Source organism: Microcaecilia unicolor, chromosome 10, assembly GCF_901765095.1.
Source record: "Microcaecilia unicolor chromosome 10, aMicUni1.1, whole genome shotgun sequence".
Classification (NCBI taxonomy): domain Eukaryota; kingdom Metazoa; phylum Chordata; class Amphibia; order Gymnophiona; family Siphonopidae; genus Microcaecilia; species Microcaecilia unicolor.
In genome coordinates, this window is record NC_044040.1 from 137,742,471 (window position 1) to 137,765,630 (window position 23,160).

At 45.9% G+C, this 23,160-nt stretch overlaps 1 protein-coding gene across 3 annotated transcripts in view; it reads left to right on the forward strand.

Annotated features, from left to right (window-relative positions):
- Nucleotides 1–23,160, forward strand: part of PASK (PAS domain containing serine/threonine kinase) — a 719,075-nt gene that overhangs the window by 205,735 nt on the left and 490,180 nt on the right. For all 3 annotated transcript variants that reach the window (XM_030215835.1, XM_030215838.1, XM_030215836.1), the window contains one exon: nucleotides 20,316–20,459. In XM_030215835.1, the coding sequence (XP_030071695.1) occupies nucleotides 20,316–20,459 (144 nt within the window). The remainder of the gene's footprint in view (nucleotides 1–20,315; nucleotides 20,460–23,160) is intronic.

The window sequence follows — 23,160 nt, forward strand, 5'->3', positions numbered from 1 at the left end:
TCAGCTTGGAGAAAAGGCGGCTGAGGGGAGATATGATAGAGGTCTATAAAATAATGAGTGGAGTTGAACGGGTAGATGTGAAGCGTCTGTTTATGCTTATCAAAAATACTAGGACTAGGGGGCAATGCGATGAAGCTACAATGTAGTAAATTTTAAAACGAATCGGAGAAAATATTTCTTCACTCAATGTATAATTAAACTCTAGAATTCGTTGCCAGAGAATGTGATAAAGGCAGTTAGCTTAGCGGAGTTTAAAAAAGGTTTGGATGGCTTCCTAAAGGAAAAGTCCGTAGACTATTATTAAATGGAATGGACTTGGGGAAAATCCACTAGTTTTGGGGTAAGCAGTATAAAATGTTTTGTACTTTTTTGGGATCTTGCCAGGTATTTGTGACCTGGATTGGCCACTGTTTGAAACAGGATGCTGGGCTTGATGGACCTTTGGTCTTTCCCAGTATGGCAATAGTTATGTACTTGTGTATTTTCTTTGTCTCCTTCCGCTGGTAGATTGTCACGGTCGTGCCCTGGTTTCAGGCTCTCAGTCATCTCGCCCCCCTGGTGGCCAGGCCTGGTGGCTGCATTGGGTTGTCTGTGTGCTGTTTCCCGTTCCAGACTTCAGCCCAGTCCAGTCTGGATCTTCTGGCCTGCCAGACTTGCTTGTCTTGTTTGAGCCTGCACAGCACCCGTAGCTGCCTGGTGATTGCTGCAGCTTGAATCTCAGCTGCTGCTGGGTTTATTAGCCATTTGGAAACTCTCTGCTTTGCCTTTGCATCGCCTAAGGCCCTGGTTTTGTTGGTGCTTGTTGCACTTCTGCCTAGTTTGGCTTTTATTCTAGTTCTTGTCTGATTCTGGTTCTGGTTAGTCTGTGTGTAGTTTGGCTTGGGGTTTGTTTGTTTCCTAGTCTTGTTCCTTGTTTGTCTTTTGTGTTTAGTTTCTGTTTGTCTGTGTTTCTTGTTCAGTGGCTGCCTGGCAGCTTTCAGTTCTGTCTCGTGTTTGTCAGGGTTTGTTCCCTGTTTTAGTGGCTGCTTGCAGCTTCCAGTTCCTGCCCTGTCCTGTAAGTCCTGTCGGCCGCCTGAAACCATGGGCTCAACTCCTGGGGAAGGGCGGCTAGTGCAGGTGAAGTCTTGCTGTTCTTATCTAAGCTCTGTCTTGTTCCTGGTGTGGGGTGGTTTTGCCTGCCACTGCCGCTCCTCGGCAGTGGCCCAAGGGCTCACTAACCTAGTTCCTGCTTTGGATACCTAACATAGATGGACATAACCCATTACTCTGGACTGGTCTGGTATGATTAAAGGAATGAAAATTATCAGGTTAGAACATAATTTTTCCATCCTGCATAAAAAGATAGTGATGTTATTGTCAGCTACATTTCGGTTCTTGAAAAAGAGGAAGGGAGTTGTTCCTGAAAAAACATGAAAAAGTCACCTATTGAACAGGTAGATAATGCTCTATATCTATGACTTTTGCAAAAAAAGATCATTGGGTAATCCAATTTCTGGGCTAACGTTAGCTGAAAAGAGAGTTTTTCAGTCAACACTTCATGGGGATTCTAAATTCAAAGCCAGCACTGGATGGCTTCAAAATTTTAAATACCGCCACAGAATTAGGCAGATTGAAATTCATTGTGAACTCTTTCTGTGAATTTACCAGCAACTAATGACTTTATTGTACAGTTTAATGACATCAAAAACTATTATTCTGATTGTGTTTATAATGCAGATGAAACAAGTCTGAATTGGAAATCATTTCCCAGTAACTCTCTGGTTAGTCGTAAGGAACAATTGGCTCCTGGGAACAAGTCATCCAAGGAATGTGTCACGCTGTAGGGGGGGGGGGGGGATGCCACCGGTAGTCATAAGTTGGAGTTGTTGCTAATTGGTAATCTAAAAACCCCTGTGCTTTCAAAAATGTTTATCAGTGACCGCTGTTATACAGAAACAAAAAAAAGCCTGGATGAATTGCAAAGTTTTCCTTGACTGGTATGAAAGATTGCAGCTTCATACAGAAAAAGATGGAAACATTTTATTGTTGGACAGTGCTCTGTCACATCCTTCTTTCAAAGTGCTTTTTCTTCCTCCAAATGTGACATTTATAATTCAGTTGATGGATTCATGGCGTTATCATTTCCTTGAAACAACTTTACAGGGAACAGTTGTTACAGAAACTTCTATTGGCTGATATTGATGATGAATGTAGCATGATCCAGTTTATAAAGTAATCATTTATTTATTTATTTAATCTCTTCTATACCACACAATCCAACGTTTCTTTGAGGTTTACAGTTTCATATACATAGTATACAACTTACAAACATAAAATCATTCAAAAACAGTTACTAATATGATCTTCATCCTTTCTCTTTTAAACTGTGTAACTCCTTGTAATTTTATTTTAGCCTTAATGGTAGATTATTCTACAAAGTAGGACCTGCTGTATAGAATATAGTTGCTCTATACTCATTTAACCTTATAACTCAGTGTGAAGGTACATTCAAATCTAGGCTGTTCAGTCTGTTCAGAACTCTGCTGCACGTCTCATATTCCGCCAGAACCGATATACTCATATCACCCCTCTCCTCAGGTCACTTCACTGGCTTCCGATCAGATACCGCATTCAATTCAAGCTTCTCCTTCTTACCTACAAATGCACTCAGTCTGCTGCCCCTCACTACCTCTCTACCCTCATCTCCCCTTACGTTCCCGCCCGTAACCTCCGTTCACAGGATAAATCCCTCCTCTCAGTACCCTTCTCCACCACCGCCAACTCCAGGCTCCGCTCATTCTGCCTCGCCTCACCCTATGCTTGGAACAACCTTCCTGAACCCTTACGCCAAGCCCCCTCCCTGCCCATCTTCAAGTCTTTGCTTAAAGCCCACCTCTTCAATGCTGCGTTCGGCACCTAACCCTTACCGTTCAGTGAATCCAGACTGCCCCAATTTGACTGCCCCGATCGGACCGACCGTTCACTTGTCTATTAGATTGTAAGCTCTTTGAGCAGGGACTGTCTCTCTTTGTTAAATTGTACAGCGCTGCGTAACCCTAGTAGCGCTCTAGAAATGTTAAGTAGTAGTAGTAGTAGTAGTAGGCTGAAAGCCCACCTTTTTGATGTTGCTTTTAACTCACTTGTTCAGTACCCTTATTTTATTCCCACCTTAGTAATTTCCATATCTCTTATTTGTCCTGTTTGTCCTAATTAGATTGTAAGCTATGTTGAGCAGGGACTGTCTCTTCGTGTTCAATTGTACAGTGCTGCTTACGTCTTGTAGTGCTATAGAAATGATAGTAGTAGTACATTCAGATTTAATTGTGCAGATCTCAGAGACCTTGAGGGCTGATAAACATTCAGTTTGGCTGATAGTTCTTCCTATACTTTGTCATTCAGAATTTTAACTACCAATAGAAGAATTTTAAATTTAATATGAAACTTTATTGGTAGCCAATGAAGAGATTTCAATATAGGCATAATATGCTCATATCTACCAACATTCATTAAGAATCCAACCATTGAATTTTGAGCAACTTGTAAAGCTTTCAGCTGTGATCTAGGTAAGCCAAGCAATAAACTATTGCAATAATCAAGACATGGCATTACATAACTCTGTATCACAGACCTAAAATTTGATGTAGTTAATAACTTTTTTAATGCCTTTACAATCACAGTTTAAAGAACACAACCTTCATGATCTTATTTATATGCAATTTCATACTCAATCTTGAGTCAACGATCACACCCAGATCTCTCATAATCCCTTCTATCAGTATTACTGTTCTCTCAAATTGAAAAGAATCTGAAATATTTGCAGAAGTATATGGTGTCAACAGTAATATCTTTGTACCGCTGACAGGCAAGATCCCTGTGGCACTCCAGTGTCCATATATTTCAATTCAGATATATCTTCACCTTGTACCACAGAAAAATGTCTATTCTCTAAATATGAAGCAAACTATTTCAGCTCCTTAGTATTAATCCCTGTAGAACTCATTCTGTTTATCAAAATTGTATGGTAGATTGTATCAAGTGCTGCAGAGATGTCCAATGTCACTAACAAAAAACGCCTACCTTCACTAAATCCAGTCTGGATCACATCGAACATTGATAGTAACAACGTTTCTGTATCATGATTTGATCTAAAACCAAATTAACATCCAAAATATTATGTGCTGTCAAAAAATCTGTCAAGCCAGAGTACACAATTCTTTCTATTACTTTCAACAAAAATGGTAAATTAGATATTGGTCTAAAATTATCTACTTGTTCCTTGCTTCCCTTTTTATTTTTCAGTAGTGGGTCTAACCACTGCTTTTTTCAATTCATCATGCAAACTTCCTGAAACTGAACTTTTATTCACAATATTTTGCAAAAATAGGTCTACCAAGTCACTTCATTGCTTTTAGGACCACTGGTTGACAAACATCCAGATACAATAGCTATTTTTAACTTGATAAAAAATCTTCTTGTTTACTTTTGCTGTTACCAAAGTAAACTCTGCCCATTTATCTTCCTCATTTAAAGCACATTCAAGCTCAAGTGGTAACTGTGAATAATCAAAGTGTTCTTTTATTCTTACTTTTGATTGAAAAGCAACTGCAAACTCATCACGTGAGATGAAGGATAGAGAGTTATCACTACCCCCACATCATTAGTTAATTTAGATACGATTGCAAACAGTTCTTTAGTATTAGAAGATGCTTTCTTGATGGACTCATTAAAAATTTCGCATTTAACCTCATTCACTTTCTATAATCCACTAGTTTCTTCAAATATTCAACTTGTTTATCGCTAGAAGGAAACGTGCCACTGCTTTTCATCTCTACATAATTCATGTCTCAAGCCACGTAATTCCTCATCAAACCATGGTGCTTTGTGATTCCTAACTACTTAAAAAGGGCCAGTGTCAGGTTCTAAGGTTCAAAACACGCAGGCACATACTCTGGAGTAATCGTGAGCCCTTGGGCTGCTGACGAGGAGAGGCAGCAGCAGGCAAAACCCACCAACCAACACTGGGCTAGAACGCACTGGACTGATACACACTGGGCTAGAACGCACCGGACTGGTACGCACTGAACTGGAACACACTGGACAGGAACACATGGAACTAGAACCAGGCTTCACCTACACTTAACCGCCGTTCCCCAGGGGTTGAGCCCCTGGGTGCAGGCAGCTGGCAGGACTTGGAGGGAAACCGGTACTGGAACTAGCAGGCTGGAACACCAGGAATCAGGATTCAGAAGTGCCCACAGGCACCTAGACAAAAGCAGGGAAGACAGGGTTCAGAAGTGCCCACAGGCACCTAGACAAAAGCAGGGAAGACAGGGTTCAGAAGTACCCACAGGCACCTAGACAAAAGCAAGGCAGACAGGGGTTCAGGGTACTCAGACAGGAGGGAAAGGAAGCTAACAGCAGACAGGATTCAGAAGTGCCCCCAGACAAGAGCAAGGCAGAAGTGCTAACTGCACCAGGAATACAGGGTTCTCAGACAGGAGGGAAAGAGAGCCAACAGGGCTGCAATCAGGATAGGATTCAAGGCAAGCAAGACAAGGACGAAGTGCTAACTGCACCAACACTAACCTGGACCTTTGGCGTTTGCAAAGGTCCTGAATGGAAGAACACCACTTCCTTATCAAGGGGCCTGACTGATGATGTCACAGCTACAGGACTCAGGCAGAAAGCATACTGAAGCACAGGGAGGCTCAATACACACAGTGCAGTATAGTGGAGTAATTAGAGCCATGCTGGAAGCAGCCAGCACACAGAGGCAGAGCTAACTCAGGCAACACACACAGGTGCAGTATAGTGAAGCAATTAGAACCATGCTGGGAGCAGCCAGCATACAGACGCAGAGCTAACTCAGGAAGGACAGACGGAAGCCAGCTAAGAAGCTGACCACCAGAAATAAGGAAAGTTTGAGAGGGTTCACGACCACAATCGTAACAGCCACTTCATCAATTGCCTCAAGTAAAATATTATTCTAACCAGTGGCGTTCCTGGCCTGTTTGCCACCCGGGGCTGGTCGCCGCTGTGCCCCCCTCCTCAAAGCGCATCACCAGACCTTTCCTCCCAGCAAGGGGGTGTGCAGAGCTGGAGCGTGGCTGTCGACTCTGCTGGTCTCCTGTCCTGAAACAGGAAGTAAGGTTAGAGGGGGTAGGGGACCGGCAGAGCCAACAGCCGTGTGCCTGCTCTGTGCACTCCCTTGCTAAATGCACCCGGGGTGGACCGCCCCCACCACCCCACCTTTGGTACACTACTGATTCCAACCATTAACATAGTCCTTAACAATATCTTATTCAATAACTTCAAATATCTCTAAACCTTTATTCAATTTTTCTTGCTTCTCAAATGACTCTTCTTATCCAATTCTGAGACTTATTGGAGCATACCTTCTACTTCAGCACAGCTTTAACAACTACTACTGCATGGTCAGACCATGGAACAAAACATGTATGATCAACATTATATATATTCCCTCTCATATTATCTTTATGCAGAAAAATTAAATCTAAAATATAGCCAGCTATATGTGTTGATTGCATCACTAACTGATACCATCCTAATCCTTCCGAAGAAGTTAAGATATTCATATTCTCATCATCCACGTTACTCAAATCAACCTTCATATTAATATAAAAAATTGTTCGTAAATGGTTGCTGGTGCTTGGAATTTAGTTAAAAAGCAAACCCTAAAAAAATACGTGAAACATTAAACAAATCAGAAAGACGCAGAGAAGGAGAAGATGATGGTGTTGAGAATGTCAGCAAATCAATATGCAGTGATGCTAATTATCCAGGGCATCAGATTATGACAGATGATGAAATTGTGGAATCAGTACAAGACAAGGAACATGTGGTATTAGAGACTGATGACGATCACCAGGTTAATGCTCATGTGGGACCAACACATGCAGAAGCCTTTGAATGTTTCAATATGGCAATGGCTTGGCTGGAAAAGCAGGAAGAAAGCAGTGTGGCCCAGTTTCTTTGTCTGAAAAGACTACATGAAATTGCAGCATAGAAACGAAAATCAGCACTGAAGCATTTAATAATTATTTCCCTTTTTAAATAGAAATACAGTAGTGTGTGTACTACAAAAACACTACTGAAGGGGTTCCCAAACTTTTTCAGTTCGCGTTTAAGAATGTTAGTAAGATGTAAGTGTCCTGTAGTTTATATAACATATTGTATGATCCCTGTTGTGTTACCTGCTTAAATGCTAATGTATGGTAATGTAAGAGCACTCCTACCTTATTAGCCTAATTACAGCACCTGCTATAAATGTAAAGTTGTCCTAAGGGTGGGCGTGTGTTGGGGTGTTTCTGGCTCTCATGGCCTGGATGTTGAGAGCTTAGAAATTGCCTCTTTACGTCTTTCAGAGGGTGTCTCCCGAGTCTTGCTTGCTTCCAGGAAAAATTCCACGAAAAAGTGTTGTTCTTTCAAATGGAGGAGGTTTGCCGTCTGGTGTGACAGCAAGTCCCTAGATCCTTTTTCTTGTCCTACCCTGTCCCTGCTTGAATACCTTCTACACTTATCAGAGTCTGATCTCAAGACCAACTCCATAAGAGTTCACCTTAGTGCAATTAGTGCTTATCAACGTATAGAGGGTCAGTCCATCTCTGGATAGCCTTTAGTTGTTCACTTAATGAGAGGTTTGCTTTTGTCAAAGCCCCCTGTCAAACCTCCACCAGTGTCATGGGATCTGAACGTCGTTCTCACCCAGCTGATGAAAGCTCCTTTGAGCCACTGAATTCCTGCCATCTGAAGTACTTGACCTGGAAGGTCATTTTCTTGGTGGCTGTTGCTTCAGCTCGTAGAGTCAGTCAGCTCCAAGCCCTGGTAGTACATGTACCTTATATCAAGTTTCATCATAACAGAGTAGTCCTCCGCACTCACCCTAAGTTCTTGCCGAATGTGGTGTTGGAGTTCCATCTGAACCGATTGTCTTGCCAACATTTTTTCCTCGGCCACATACCCCCCTGGTGAAGGCAAGTTGCACACCTTGGACTGTAAGAGGGCATTGTCCTTTTACGTGGAGCGGACAAAGCCCTATAGACAGTCCGCCCAGTTGTTTTTTTCTTTTGATCCCAACAGGAGGGGAGTCGCCATCGTTAAACACACAATCTCTAATTGGCTAGCAGATTGCATTTCCTTCACTTATGCCCAAGCTGGGCTGACTCTGTGCCATGTCACTACTCATAAAGTCAGAGCCATGGCTGCGTCAGTGGCTCACTTGAAGTCAGCTTCTATTGAAGAGATTTGCAAGGCTGCAATGTGGTCATCAGTCCACACATTCACATCTCACTACTGCCTTCAGCAGGATACCCGACGCAACAGTCGGTTTGGGCAGTCGGTGCTGCAGAATCTGTTCGGGGTTTAGAATCCAACTCCACCCTCCTAGGACCATTTCTCTTCTGTTCCAGGCTGCACTCTCACTTAGTTGTGTTTCTTTTCAGGTCAATCTCTGTTATGTTCTTGCCGTTGCGAGGCCCAATTGACCAATGTTTATTGTTTTGAGTGAGCCTGGCAGCTAGGGATACCCCAAGTGTGAGAACAAGCAGCCTACTTGTCCTCGGAGAAAGCGAAGATACTTACCTGTAGCAGGTATTCTCCGAGGACAGTAGGCTGATTGTTCTCACAAACCCGCCCTCCTCCCCTTTGGAGTTGTTCATTGTTCTCCTCTTGCTTTTGGACTACACTGAGGTCCTTACTCGAGGGGCGGGAATCAGTCCACGCATGCGCAGTGCATGCCGCTCGCTCGCCAGAAGGCTCTGGAAGATTTTGAGATTTTTGGCTAGCAAAACTTTCGATCCTGGGTCAACTTGGACGTCGACCCAAGGTTGAGAACAATCAGCTTGCTGTCCTCGGAGAATACCTGCTACAGGTAAGTATTTTCCCTATATAAGTGTGAAACCAGAAAAGATAACCTATTAGGTGGGCATGTGGGGGATTATATGTAACGAACTAATACATCTAGAGAGTTTAGGACTGAAGATTTTGCTAACATATTCTACTCTACTGATAATGAATTGCAAACCAAATAAGTCCTACTACTACTACTTATAATTTCTATAATACTACTAGACGTACGCAGTGCTGTACACATTACATGTAGATACTTTCTCTGACCCTAGCAAACTCACAATCTAAAGTGTGTTTTGTACCTGGGACAATGGAGGGGTTAGATTACTTACCCATGGTCACAAGGTGTGCAGTTGGAATCCTCAGGGTCCATTTCCTCAGGGTCTCAACTCACTGCATACTACTACTACTACTATTTAGCATTTCTATAGTGCTACAAGGCATAGCAGCGCTGTACAAACATAGAAGAAAGACAGTCCCTGCTCAAAGAGCTTACAATCTAATAGACAAAAAATAAAGTAATCAAATCAATTATTGTGTACAGGAAGGAGGAGGGTAGGTGGAGGCAGGTGGTTACGAGTCAAAAGCAATGTTAAAGAGGTGGGGTTTCAGTCTAGATTTAAAGGTGGCCAAGGAAGGGGCAAGACGTAGGGGCTCAGGAAGTTTATTCCAGGCGTAGGGTGCAGCGAGACAGAAGGCGCGAAGTCGAGTTGGCAGTAGTGGAGAAGGGAACAGATAAGAAGGATTTATCCATGGATTGGAGTGCACGGGAAGGGGTGTAGGGAAGGACGAGTGTGGAGAGATACTGGGGAGCAGCAGAGTGAGTACATTTATAGGTAAGTAGAAGAAGTTTGAACAGGATGCGAAAACGGATAGGGAGCCAGTGAAGCGACTTGAGGAGAGGGGTAGTATGAGTAAAGCGACCCTGGCGGAAGACGAGACGGGCAGCAGAGTTTTGAACCGATTGGAGAGGGGAGAGGTGACTAAGTGGGAGGCCAGCAAGAAGCAGATTGCAGTAGTCTAAATGAGAGGTGACAAGGGTGTGGATGAGGGTTTTGGTAGAGTGCTCGGAAAGAAAGGGGCGGATTTTACGGATGTTGTAAAGAAAGAAACGAAAGGTCTTGGCAGTCTGCTGGATGTGAGCAGAGAAGGAGAGAGAAGAATCAAAGATGACCCCAAGGTTTCGAGCTGAGGAGACAGGGAGAATGAGAGAGCCATCAACAGAAATAGAAAACGGGGGGAGTGGGGAGGTGGGTTTGGGGGGAAAAAATGAGAAGTTCGGTTTTGGTCATGTTTAATTTCAGGTGGCATTGAGACATCCAGATAGCAATGTCAGACAAGCACGCTGAAACTTTGGTTTGGATGCAAGGTGAGCTATCAGGGGTAGAAAGGTAGATTTGGGAGTCATCAGCATAGAGATGGTAGGAAAAGCCATGGGATGAGATTAATGAACCAAGGGAAGAAGTGTAGATAGAAAAGAGGAGGGGACCAAGAACAGAACCCTGAGGTATGCCGACAGGCAGAGGGATAGAAGTAGAAGAGGATCCACCAGAGTGAACACTAAAGGTGCGGAGGGAGAGGTAGGAAGAGAACCAGGAAAGGACAGAGCCCTGAAATCCAAGTGAGGACAGGATATCGAGGAGTATGCTGTGATCGACAGTGTCAAAAGCAGCGGAAAGATCAAGAAGAATGAGGATGGAGTAGAGACCTCTGGATTTAGCCAGTAATTGGTCATTGGAGACTTTAGTAAGAGCAGTTTCGGTTGAGTGGAGAGGGCGAAAACCAGATTGTAGTGGGTCAAGAATAGCATGTGAGGAGAGAAAATCAAGGCAGCGGTGGTGAACAAGCACGCTCAAGTAATTTGGAGAGAAAAGGGAGGAGGGAGATGGGTCGGTAATTAGAGGGACAAGTAGGGTCGAGTGAAGGCTTCTTAAGGAGAGGTGTGACCACAGCATGTTTAAAGGCAGTAGGGACAGTTGCAGTGGAAAGTGAGAGGTTGAGAATGTGACAGATAAAAGGAATAAGAGCAGGAGAGATGGCATTAAGAAGGTGGGTGGGAATGGGATCAGAGGAACAGGTGGTACATTTTGAGGAAGAAAGGAGAAGTGTAGTTTCCTCTATAGTAACTTCAGGAAAGGAGGAAAAAGAATGAGGGAAAGGAGAGAGAGAGGAACGGACTAGTGGAGGGAGAGGTGGCGAGGTAGAGAATTCAAGGTTTATCTTTTGAACCTTGTCGTGAAAGAATTCAGCAAGGGTCTGAGGAGATAATGAAGGGGGAGTTGGGGGAGGGGGCACCTTGAGGAGAGAGTTCAATGTGGTGAAGAGAAGTCGAGGGTTAGAGCCAAGAGAGTTGGTCAGTTGGATATAATAATCCTGTTTGGCGCATAAAAGAGCAGATTGGAAGGAGGTCCGCATGAACTTAAAGTGTAGGAAATCGGCAGGGGCCCGAGATTTCCGCCAGAGGCGTTCGGTGGAGCGGGTACAGGAACGTAGGTAGCGGATATTAGAAGTCAGCCAAGGTTGGAGTTTTGTGCGCCTTATAGGGCGGGTCATCAAAGGTGCAAGAGCGTCTAAGGCAGAGGATAGAGTATTGTTGTAAGAAGAAACAGCCTCGTTGACAGACGTGGATGGTGCCACAGTAGAGATGAGGTTTGAAACATGGGAGGATAGAGATGAAGGGTCAATATCGTGAAGATTCCTAGATAAATTAGATAAGATAGGACAGGACTGGGAGGGAGGAGATTTAAGTGTGAAAGTTATAAGATGGTGATCAGAGAGGGGAAGATCAGAGGCAAGGAAACTAGAGGGTGAACAGTTGGAGGAGAAGATGAGATCAAGACAGTGACCATTTTGATGAGTGGGGGAGGTGGAGCATAGTTGGAGATTAAAGGAGGATGTTAAAGCGAATAACTTGGAAATATAAAAGTTGGAAGGATCATTAGCAGGAATATTAAGGTCACCAAGGATGAGAGAGGGGGAGGAAGGATCATGGAAGAAGGTAAACCAGGCATCAAAGTCACTGAGAAAGGATGAAAGGGACTTATCAGGGGGACGATAAATGACCGCTATTCGAAGAGGCAGAGGAGAGAAAAGGTGGATAGAGTGGACTTCAAAGGAGGAAAAACAGTGAGATTGAGGTGGAAGAAGGGGTTGAAATCTGGAGGAGGGAGAGAGAAGTAGAACAACACCACCCCCGCGACCAGTAGGGCGAGGAGTATGTGAAAAAAGATAACCACCATGGCAGAGGGCTGCGACTGAAGCAGAGTCATCAGGGCAGAGCCAGGTTTCTGTTATGGCGAGCAGATGGAGGTGACGCGAGATAAAGAGGTCCTGGATACAGGCGAGTTTGTTACAGATAGAGCGGGCATTCCATAGGGCGCAAGAGAAGGGCAGAGAAGAGGAGGGGAGTAGAGGAATAGAGATGAGGTTAGAGAGGTCACGGTGAGATGTGTGGAGTTGGGATAATAGTTGGTGAGGGCGGCCAGTATTGGGATTGATGTCACCGGCTGAGAGTAAGAGAAGGAGTAAAAGAGAGCGGAGGAGAGTAGGAGAGGTGTGGCCACACAGGCGTCGAAGGCGAGAGGTATTTAGGTGGAATGGGGAAAGCAAAATGGAGGGAAGAAAGAGACGGAGATTAAAAGCCAAGAGGGAGGAAGAGGGTAGGAGAGAAGGTGAGGTGATGAAGTCGATAGATGGGCAGTGAGTTCCTGTAGTGGAGAGAGGTAGGGGGTGAGGGAAAAAGATTAGGAAGGGACAGGGCTAGGAAGAGAATGTGAATAGGGGCCATAAATGACTGAGGTACTTTAGCAACTAGGAAGAAGATTAGATGCAAAGAGGCACCCAGAGCGGAGGCCCTGGGTGGATCGGAGTGGACCTGGGTGTCACCCCGGAGAAGGCTGTAAGGATATGCAGATGAGCTGCAAGTCCTCCACAGCACCTGAAAGGCAGCTGGTGGTAGAGCTGGGCACCTCTCAGCTGAGGAAAGGCTTACCAGGGGTTAGGCCGAAGCCAGCATTCCTCCCCCTGAGGGTCGCTTGATCCTAGCTAAAAAGCACCTGGAAACTCTGTGCACTTGGAGCGAGGGCCCTGGGAAGCTCGGGGTGGACCTGGAGTCACCCCGGATACAGCTGTGAGGAAATGCAGAAGGGCTGCAAGTCCTCCACAGCACCTGGTGGGAGTGCTGGGCACCTAGAGCGGAGGCCCTGAGTGGACCTGGATGTCACCCCGGAGAAGGCTGTAAGGATATGCAGATGAGCTGCAAGTCCTCCACAGCACCTGAAAGGTAGCCGGTGGTAGAGCTGGGCACCTCTCAGCTGAGGAAAGGCTTACCAGGGGTTAGGCCGAAGCCAGCATTCCTCCCCCTGAGGCTACTCCTCCACACAAAACAAGTGTTGAAATTTAGTGAAAGGGTTATTGTCAAAGCAGTTTACATATATTCAGATGCTTATTTTGTACCTGTGGCAAGGAGGATTACGTGACTTGCCCAGAGTCGCAGGGAGCTAATGGGGGAATCAAACCCATTTCTCCAAGTTCTCAGACCACCTCACTAACTATTATGCTACTCCGCCATTTCTTTGTGACATCCTCTTTCATCAGGTACAATGATCTTGCCTAAAATCTCTTTGTTTTGTTCAGGATAGTGGGTGAGATGTCATATAATTCAGTTTTATGACTTTCCCATATAATTGATCTCATATTTATGAATGCAGACGTTTATGTTTCTGGGCAAGTTATTTCTCCGAGGACAAGCAGGCTGCTTGTTCTCACTGATTGGTGACGTCCACTGCAGCCCCGAGACCGGAGTCTTCCTAGCAACAAAAGTTTGCTAGAGCCTTTGATTACGCGCGGGCGCCCGTACCGCACATGCGCGGCCATCGACTTCTCGCCCATTGCGCGAGAGCCCCATCAGTTTTTTTTTTCCTTTTTCCGCGGTAGAGGGCGGTTGTGTAGAATAGCCGTCTCTCTCTGTGCCCGAGAAAAGTCTTCCTGTTTAGTTGCGAGTTCGCACTTTTTTTTTCTTTTCTTCGTTCTCCTCTTGGAGAAAGTTAATGTTTCAAAATAAATAAATACTTTCTGGTCCCTTATTTTCTTAGTTGGGCCCTCTTAAGTTTTCTTTCACCGCTGTTGCGGCCCGTTTTGGGCTGCGCGTTCGCATTCTCTTTTTCTGCCCGTTTTTTCTTGGCACTATTGCGAATTTTGACTTTGCCGCCACTATTTTTCCGTCCATGACATTTTTTTATTTCTTGCATTTATACCCCGCTCTTTCCCGCTCGATAGCAGGTTTAGAGCGGCTTACAAAGTTTGGGCTACAAAGTGTAACAGAAATAACACAGTTGTAGGATAGTAGAATTATGGTGTGGTTGTATAGAGTAGGACAAGAGGAAGAGATGTGGAGGGGAGGATTGAGGTATAGGTAATATTAGTGGTGTGAAATAGGTTCGTAAATTAGGTCGGGTCGTTTGGATAGGCTTGTTTGAAGAGGTAAGTTTTCAGCAGCTTTCGGAAGGGTAGATGTTCGTTGGTGTAATACTTATACCAAAATGGCCTTAGCCTCTTTGCTGAAAGCAAGGGTTGGGGGGGGGGGGGGGGTAGGTTTATTGAACCTGAGATTTTTACTACCTTGTGGAATGAGGCATATTACAGACTGGTTTCGGGGTACTTTGTGGCAGTTTAATTTTTTACTTCATTTCAAGGCGCCGACTTGGAGTTGTAATGTCACGAGATCCCTTTTTTATGTGCCTCTTCACGAAGTGTAGCGGAGGTGAGGATTCCCAGCGGCTTCGAGAAGCGTGCGGTCGGTGCAGCCCGGGCAATCTCAGGTACCGATCCCCATTCGTGGTGTATCCAGTGCCTTGGGCCCGACCATCGCCCAGATGTGTGTAAGTTGTGTCTTAGCCTTAAAAAGCGGACACAGGCGTCGAGACAGGCTCAGCGGGAACGTCTGTTTGGAGCCTTGCCTGGCACTTCGACATCGAAAGCACCGGAGATGGCATCGACATCGGGAGAGCAGGTAATATCTGTCCGGAGACCACCGCACGCCGGGAGCAGTGAGCCGTCGAGTGGGTCTCCACCTATCTCGAAGGCTCCTGCTGCAAAGGCCCATCGGGACCGGCCACTTTCGGACCCGACCTGAGGAGGCGTGCGGATTCCACGTCCTCCTCGTCGGTACCGAGGAGTACCGATGCCGTGCATCGAGCGAAGGTTAAGAATCATCGGCATCGATCTCCTTCTACACACAGTACCGGGAGCTCTGGGGCATCGAGGGACTCGGCACCCGAGAAGCGTCAACGCCTGGAGGTCCGCTCACCCTTCGACCTCAGCTGCCACCCAGGTTGACTCCCCGTCGATATCGCTGGAGGGAGCTTCATCGCCGCCGGCACGAGAGTTGACTTCTCGACTTCGTCATCGAGGACATGGTTCCTCGGAGTCGAGACGGGCCCGGTTTCGGATTGCAGTTAGTGAACTCCTGTCTGACACCGAGGAGGATGCCTCGTGGGGAGAAGAGGAAGGATCCAAGATATTTCTCTTCTGAGGAGTCTTGTGGTCTTCCTTCTGATCCCACTCCGCCTGAAAGGAAGCTTTCTCCCCCGGAGAGTCTTTCTTTCTCCTCCTTTGTGCGGGAAATGTCTGTGGCTATTCCCTTCCCGGTGGTATCTGAGCCCAGGGCTGAGATGTTCGAGGTCCTTGACTATCCTTCACCACCTAAGGAGTCGTCCACTGTTCCTCTGCATCATGTCCTTAAGCAGACGTTGCTGAAGAACTGGACGAGACCACTATCTAATCCCACCATTCCCAAAAAAGCTAAGTCCCAGTATCGAATCCATGGGGAGCCTGAATTGATGAAGCCGCTGTTACCTCACAACTCTATGGTTGTGGATTCTGCTCTCGGGAGCCAAAAGTTCTAGAGATTTTGCCTCGGTGCCCCCAAGGCGGGAATCTAGAACTCTGGACTCATTTGGGAGGAAGGCCTATCAGTCCTCCATGCTCGTGTCCAAGATTCAGTCATACCAGCTCTTCACGAGCATCCACATGCGGAACAATGTAAAGCAACTGGTGGACTTGGTGGGAGCAAGCCAGGTCTTTTCAGGAGGTGGTCAATCAGCTGAAGGTGTGCCATAAATTCCTGTCCACGGGTGCTTACGACTTTTTTGATGTTGCATCCAGAGCCGCTATACAAGGTATAGTGATGCGCAGACTCTCATGGCTGCGTGCCTCTGACCTGGACAATAGAGTCCAGCAGTGGCTTGCGGATGTCCCTTGCCGGGGGGATAATATTTTTGGCGAGAAGGTCGAGCAAGTGGTTGAACAGCTCAACCAGTGGGAAACTGCTATGGACAATCTCTCCCACCGGGCTCTTTCAGCATCTAACTAATCAGGTAGATGTTTTTTCCAGGGAAGGCGGAATGCTCCCTAATCATTTAATAAGCGTAGGTACAATCCACCTTCTCGACAGCCTTCTCAGGCTCAACCCCAGCGCTCTTGTTCTCGTCAACAGCGTGCGCCTAGACAGGCCCCTGCAGCTCCCCAGCAAAAGCAAAGGACGGGCTAGGATACTCCCTCAATTTGATCTCCATACCTCCAAATTGCCCACCGGGAGCTCAGTCCTTCAGCTTCCAGCACAGGCAGGTACTTGCAGCGGAACTCTCCGCCCTTCTCAGCGCCAATGCGGTTGAGCCCGTTCCACCCGGCAAGAAGGGCTGGGATTCTATTCCAGGTACTTCCTTGTGCAAAAGAAAACGGGGGGGGGGGGGGGGGGGGTGCGTCCCATCCTAGACCTAAGGGCCCTGAACAAATTCCTGGTCCGAGAGAAGTTCAGGATGGTTTCCCTTGGCACCCTTCTTCCCATGATTCAGGAAAACGATTGGCTATCCTCTCTGGACTTAAAGGATGCTTATACACACATCCCGATACTGCCAGCTCACAGGCAGTATCTTCGATTCTGTCTGGGAGCACAGCACTTTCAGTATTGTGTGCTGCCCTTTGGGCTCGCCTCTGCGCCCCGGGTGTTCACCAAATGCCTTGCGGTCGTTGCAGCGTCGCTACGCAGGCCGGGAGTGCATGTGTTCCCTTATCTTGATTATTTGCTGGTGAAGAACACCTTGGAGGAAGGAGCTCTACAGTCCATGCAGATGACTCTCAAACTCTTGGAGCTACTCGGGTTTGTTATAAATTACCCAAAGTCCCATCTTCCAGTTCAACAACTGGAATTCATAGGAGCTCTGCTGGTCTCTCAAACAGCTTGGGCCTATCTTCCCAAGGCGAGGGCAGATAACCTTCTGTCCCTGGTTTCCTTGGCCAGAGCGTCTCAGCAGATCACAGCTCGGCAGATGTTGAGACTTCTGGGCCATATGGCCTCCACAGTTCATGTGACTCCCATGGCCCGTCGTCATATGAGATCAGCTCAATGGACCTTGGCTTCCCAGTGGTATCAAGCTGCTGGGGATCTAGAGGATGCAGTCCAGTTGTCCACCGTTTTTCACAATTCCCTGCTATGTTGGACAATTCCCTCCAATTTGACCTTTGGACATCCCTTCCAAATTCCTCAGCCTCAAAAAGTGCTGACTATGGATGCATCTCTCCTAGTGTGGGGAGCTGATGTAGATGGGCTCTACATTCAGGGAGATTGGTCCCTTCAGGAATCAGGTCTTCAGATCAATCTCCTGCAGTTGCGAGTGATCTGGAAAGCTCTAAAGGCTTTCAGAGATCGGCTGTCCAATCAAATTATCCAAATTAAGACAGACAACCAGGTTGCCGTGTACTATGTCAACAAGCAGGGGGGCACCGGATCTTGCCCACTGTGTCGGGAAGCCGTCCAGATGTGGCTTTGGGCCCGCCGTCACGGCGTGTTTCTCCAGGCCACGTATCTGGCAGGCGTAAACAACAGTCTGGCTGACAGGTTGAGCAGGATAATGCAACCTCACGAGTGGTCTCTCAACAGGGCAGTTGTCCGCAAGATCTTCCGAGCATGGGGTAACCCCCTCGGTGGATCTTTTTGCTACTCAGATCAATCACAAGGACCCTCAGTTCTGTTCCAAACTTCAGGCCTACGACAGGCTAGTATCAGATGCCTTTCTCCTACATTGGGGGTCAGGCCTTCTGTATGCGTATCCTCCCATACCTCTGGTGGGGAAGTCTTTGCTGAAACTCCAGCAAGACCGTGGAACCATGATTCTGATTGCGCCCTTTTGGCCGTGTCAAGATTTGGTTCCCTCTTTTTCTGGAGTTGTTCTCCGAAGAACCATGGAGATTGGAGTGTTTTCCATCACTCAGAACGAGGGGGCGCTTCTGCATACCAACCTTCAGTATCTGGCTGTCAAGGCCTGGATGTTGAGAGCATAGATTTTGCCTCCTTGGGTCTTTCTGAGGATGTCTCCCGAGTCTTGCTTCCAGGAAAGATTCCATGAAGAGGTGTTACTCTTTTAAATGGAGGAGGTTTGCCGTCTGGTGTGACAGCAAGGCCCTAGATCCTCGCTCTTGCCCTTTACAGACCCTGCTTGAATAGCTTCTGCATTTACTACTACTACCACTACAAATCATTTGTATAGCGCTACCAGTCATACGCAGCGCTTCACAATTGAACATGAAGAAAGACAGTCCCTGCCCACTGCATTTGTCAGTCTGGTCTTAAGACCAACTCAGTAAGGAATCACCTTAGTGCGATTAGTGCTTACCATTATCGTGTGGAAGGTAAAGCCATCTCTGGAGAGCCTTTAGTAGTTCGCTTCATGAGAGGTTTGCTTTTGTCAAAGCCCCCTGTCAAACCTCCTACGGTGTCATGGGATCTCAACATTTTCCTCACCCAGCTGATGAAAACTCCTTTTGAGCCACTGAATTCCTGCCATTTGAAGTATTTGATCTGGAAGGTCATTTTCTTGGTGGCTGTTAATTCAGCTCGTAGGGTCAGTGAGCTTCAAGCCTTAGTAGCCCATGCTCCCTATACTAAATTTCATCATAACAGAGTAGTCCTCCGTCCTCACCCTAAGTTCCTGCCAAAGGTGGTGTCGGAGTTCCATCTGAACCAGTCAATTGTCTTGCCAACATTCTTTCCCCGTCCTCATACCTGCCCTGCTGAACATCAGTTGCATACATTGGACTACAAGAGAGCATTGGCCTTCTATGTGGAGTGGAGAAACCCCTTCAGACAGTGCGCCCAAATGTTTGTTTCTTTCGACCCCAACAGAAGGGGAGTTGCTGTCGGGAAATTCACCATTTGCAATTGGCTAGCGGATTGCATTTCCTTCACTTACGCCCAAGCTGGGCTGACTTGAGGATCATGTTACGGCTCATAGTGTTAGAGCCATGGCAGCGTCAGTGGCCCACTTGAAGTCAGCCACTATTGATGAGATTTGTTAGGCTGCGACGTGGTCATCAGTCCACACATTCACATCTCATTACTGCCTGCAGCAGGACAGCCGTCGCGACAGTCGGTTTGGGCAGTTGGTGCTGCAGAATCTGTTTGGGGTTTAGAATCCAACTCCACCCCCCTAGGCCCATTTTTATTCTGTTCCAGGCTGCGCTCTCATTTAGATGTTTCTTCGTAGGTCAATTTATATGTCCTCGCCGTTGCGTGGCCCAATTGACCCTCTTTGTTGTTTTGATTGAGCCTGGGGACTAGGTATACCCATATGTGAGAACAAGCAGCCTGCTTGTCCTCGGAGAAAGCGAAGTTACTTACCTGTAGCAGGTATTCTCCGAGGACAGCAGGCTGATTGTTCTTACCAACTCGCCCACCTCCCCTTTGAAGTTGTTCTTTTCTTTGGTTTTGCTTTATAAGTTGACTGAAGCGGGACTTTCGTACGATGGGCGGGAAGATGGCCGCGCATGCGCGGTGCGTTCACCCGCGCACTTGACGGCTTTAGCAACCTTTGTTGCTAGGAAGATTTTCCGGACCTGGGGCTGCCGTGGACGTCACCCATATGTGAGAACAATCAGCCTGCTGTCCTCGGAGAATACCTGCTACAGGTAAGTAACTTCGCTTTTTGTTCTGTGCACATGTGGTGATTGTACTTTTTCAGTATTTTGATACAACATTAACCTAGTGGAATATTGTTCTATTGTATTTTTTGTTACAAAATTCCTCTATTTTTTTTGGCTAGAATAGCTTTTTCTCTGAGTTGGAGTTTTTTTTTTTAATTGTGGCTTGTTTCGGAGGCTTGATGAAATCTGTGATAAAAGCCATTTAAGGGAAGGCCATCTTTATCACCTCAGTTAAAGTCTGAAACATGACTTAGCCCCAGGTTACACAGTAAACGAGCTAATGGGACATTGGACGTCATCCTAGTGTGCAAATCACAGCTGTCATAAACAGTCCACGCCTCATCCCTGTAGACGTTTTCCCAGATGCTGAAGAATTATTACACAATGTCTGGAGAAGCCTACCTCCAGAAGACCAGACTCTCGAACCTTTTGAATAGAGAATAAGTACTCTGAGCTGTGTCTGTTTTTTTAACCTTGCATTGTTTCTTTAGGTGGACATTGTTGGCAGCAGTGGTGAGGAAATTCCTGTGTCAGTCTGGATTAAACGGATGAAGAGGAGCGAGGAGAGGCCATGCTGTGTGGTTTCCTTGGAGCCAGTAGAGAGACTTACTGCTTTGGTCAGCTTTGCGGGTGATGTGAGTTCATTGTGCATCCTTCTGGAGTACATTCTTTCTTCATGCACTGGGGAGAAGAAAAGAAAGGAAAGGAGGAGAGTGGAGAAGGGAGGGAAAGGGAATGGGACTTGATATACCTACCGCCTTTCTGTGTAGGGTGGGGGGGGGGGGTGCAACTACATTCAAAGCAGTTTGCATAGTATATACAGGTACTAAAATTAGCTGTACGGTTTATTTAAAAAATAAAGCAAAAAAGGGTAACTATGATATGATAAAAGAAAACAGAGATTTGCTGCAGCAGAACATCTAAGTGACACCATTTATTAGATGGAGGTCAAGGTTAGACTTATGGAAATGCTTGTCTAAAAAGAGTTGTTTTATGTTTATTGGCAAGTTTGATTCACCACAATTACTAATAAAAGGTCAAAGAGGTCTGCAGTATAAAGAATTAAAATTATTGAGAAAAAAGAACGACAGGTATTAAATAGGAAATGACTAAACATCCAAGATGGCAGACATACAGTTGCATTTGGAACAGTGCAGGCATTTATCGCTTCAAACCTGTTTGTCGGGGTCCTGAGGCCCCAACATGAACCCTCCAAAGGTGGTATGCTAAAGGTCAATGAGAAAAAATGAACCTGTGAGGGAAAGGGTGGGGGGGAGATCATTCCAAAGTTTGGGAGCAACATAGGAGAAGGCAGAGTGGCAAGTTGCTTCATAATGTGTTTTTAAATTTCTGGTAAGAAAGCTCAACTCTGAGGTGATTTGGAAGTGAATTTCAAAGGGACAGGGTGATGACACAAACAGGAGTGGCAAATAGTGTCCAACCAGATATAATGATGCGACAATACAGTGAGAAGATGTTGAGTAGAGAAATGAAGAACACGTAAGGAAGCATAATGGATTAGAAGAAGGAAAAGAAAGGGTGGTATTCCAGTGTGCATGACTTGGTATGTAGTTGTGAAATACTTGAATGAAATGCGAAAGATCACTGGCAAACAGTGCTTAGAAATGAATAGAGGAGAAACATGATCATATTTTTTTTTCTTTCTATACAGTAATTTGATAGCTGTATTTTGAATAAGCTGGAGTTCTCGAAGTTGGGTCTGAGGTAAACTGTGGTTCAGTAAATTACAATAATCAATCTCTGATATTACTAGTGCTAACAAAAGTGTCTTGAGGATGATAGTTGAAACATGGGGCAGATGGAACAAATTTGAAGGCTCAGTGGGCAGACTATTACTCATAACTCCCAATACAGAGAGGAACCTATACTTTTTTGGGGGAGCAAGGAAGACAGTTACACTTGAAAACATTACAGCATTCACACAAAAGAACTGAAAGATATAAATAAGATACTTCTCTTAGAAAGGAGTAGCAGCTTAATGGTAAGTGCAGTGGGCTCTCAAGGCAGCTCCTTGTAGCCTTGGGCAAGTAACTTAACCTTCATGCTTCAAGAGAAGGCAATAAGGGTAAGGATAATGGGGTTTGATATACTGTCTTTCTGTGGTAGAATCAAAGCAGTTTTCAATTATTATATGCAGGTACTTTCTCTGTCCCTAGTGGACTCCCTATCTAAGTATTGTACCTGGGGAAATGAAGGGTTAAGTGGCTTGCCCATAGTCATAACAAGCTGCAGTGGGAAACGAACTCAAATAGCAAACCACTACTATATTATGCCAAGAAAACTGTGAGAGGGGGAGGATCCCTTATTGTGTGATCACCAGGAGTCAAGTCTGACTCAAGGAATTTTTGGATCTGAATACTACTACTACTACTTATCATTTCTATAGCGCTACTAGACGTACAAAGCGCTGTACACTTTAACATGAAGAGACAGTCCCTGCTCGACAGAGCTTACAATCTAATTAGGACAGACAAACAAGAGATAAGGGAATATTAAGGTGAGGATGATAAAATAAGGGTTCTGAACAAGTGAATAAGGGTTAGGAGTTAAAAGCAGCATCAAAAAGGTGGGCTTTTAGCTTAAATTTGAAGACGGCCAGAGATGGAGCTTGACGTACCGGCTCAGGAAGTCTATTCCAGGCATATGGTGCAGCAAGATAAAAGGAACGGAGTCTGGAGTTAGCGGTGGAGGAGAAAGGTGCTGGTAAGAGAGATTTACCCAGTGAACGGAGTTCCCGGGGAGGAATGTAGGGAGAGATGAGAGTGGAGAGGTACTGAGGAGCTGCAGAGTGAATGCACTTATAGGTCAATAGGAGTTTGAACTGTAAGCGGAAATGGATATGAAGCCAGTGTGAGGAGAGGGCTAATATGAGCATAACGACACTGGCGGAATATTAGTCGTGCAGCAGAATTTTGAACAGATTGAAGAGGAGAGAGATGGCTAAGTGGGAGACCTGTGAGATGCAAGTTGCAATAGTCTAAGCGAGAGGTGATAAGAGTGTGGATGAGGGTTCTGGTAGTGTGCTCAGAAAGGAAAGGGCGAATTTTGGTGATATTATAGAGAAAGAAACGACAGGTTTTAGCAGTCTGCTGAATATGTGCAGAGAAGGAGAGGGAGGAGTCGAAGATGACCCCAAGGTTACGAGCTGATGAGATAGGAAGGATGAGAGAGTTATCCACAGAAATACAGAATGGGGGAGGAGGAGAGGTTGGTTTAGGGGGAAAGATGAGAAGCTCAGTCTTGGTCATGTTTAGTTTCAGATGGCGCTGAGACATCCAGGCAGCAATGTCAGACAGGCAGGCTGATACTTTGGCC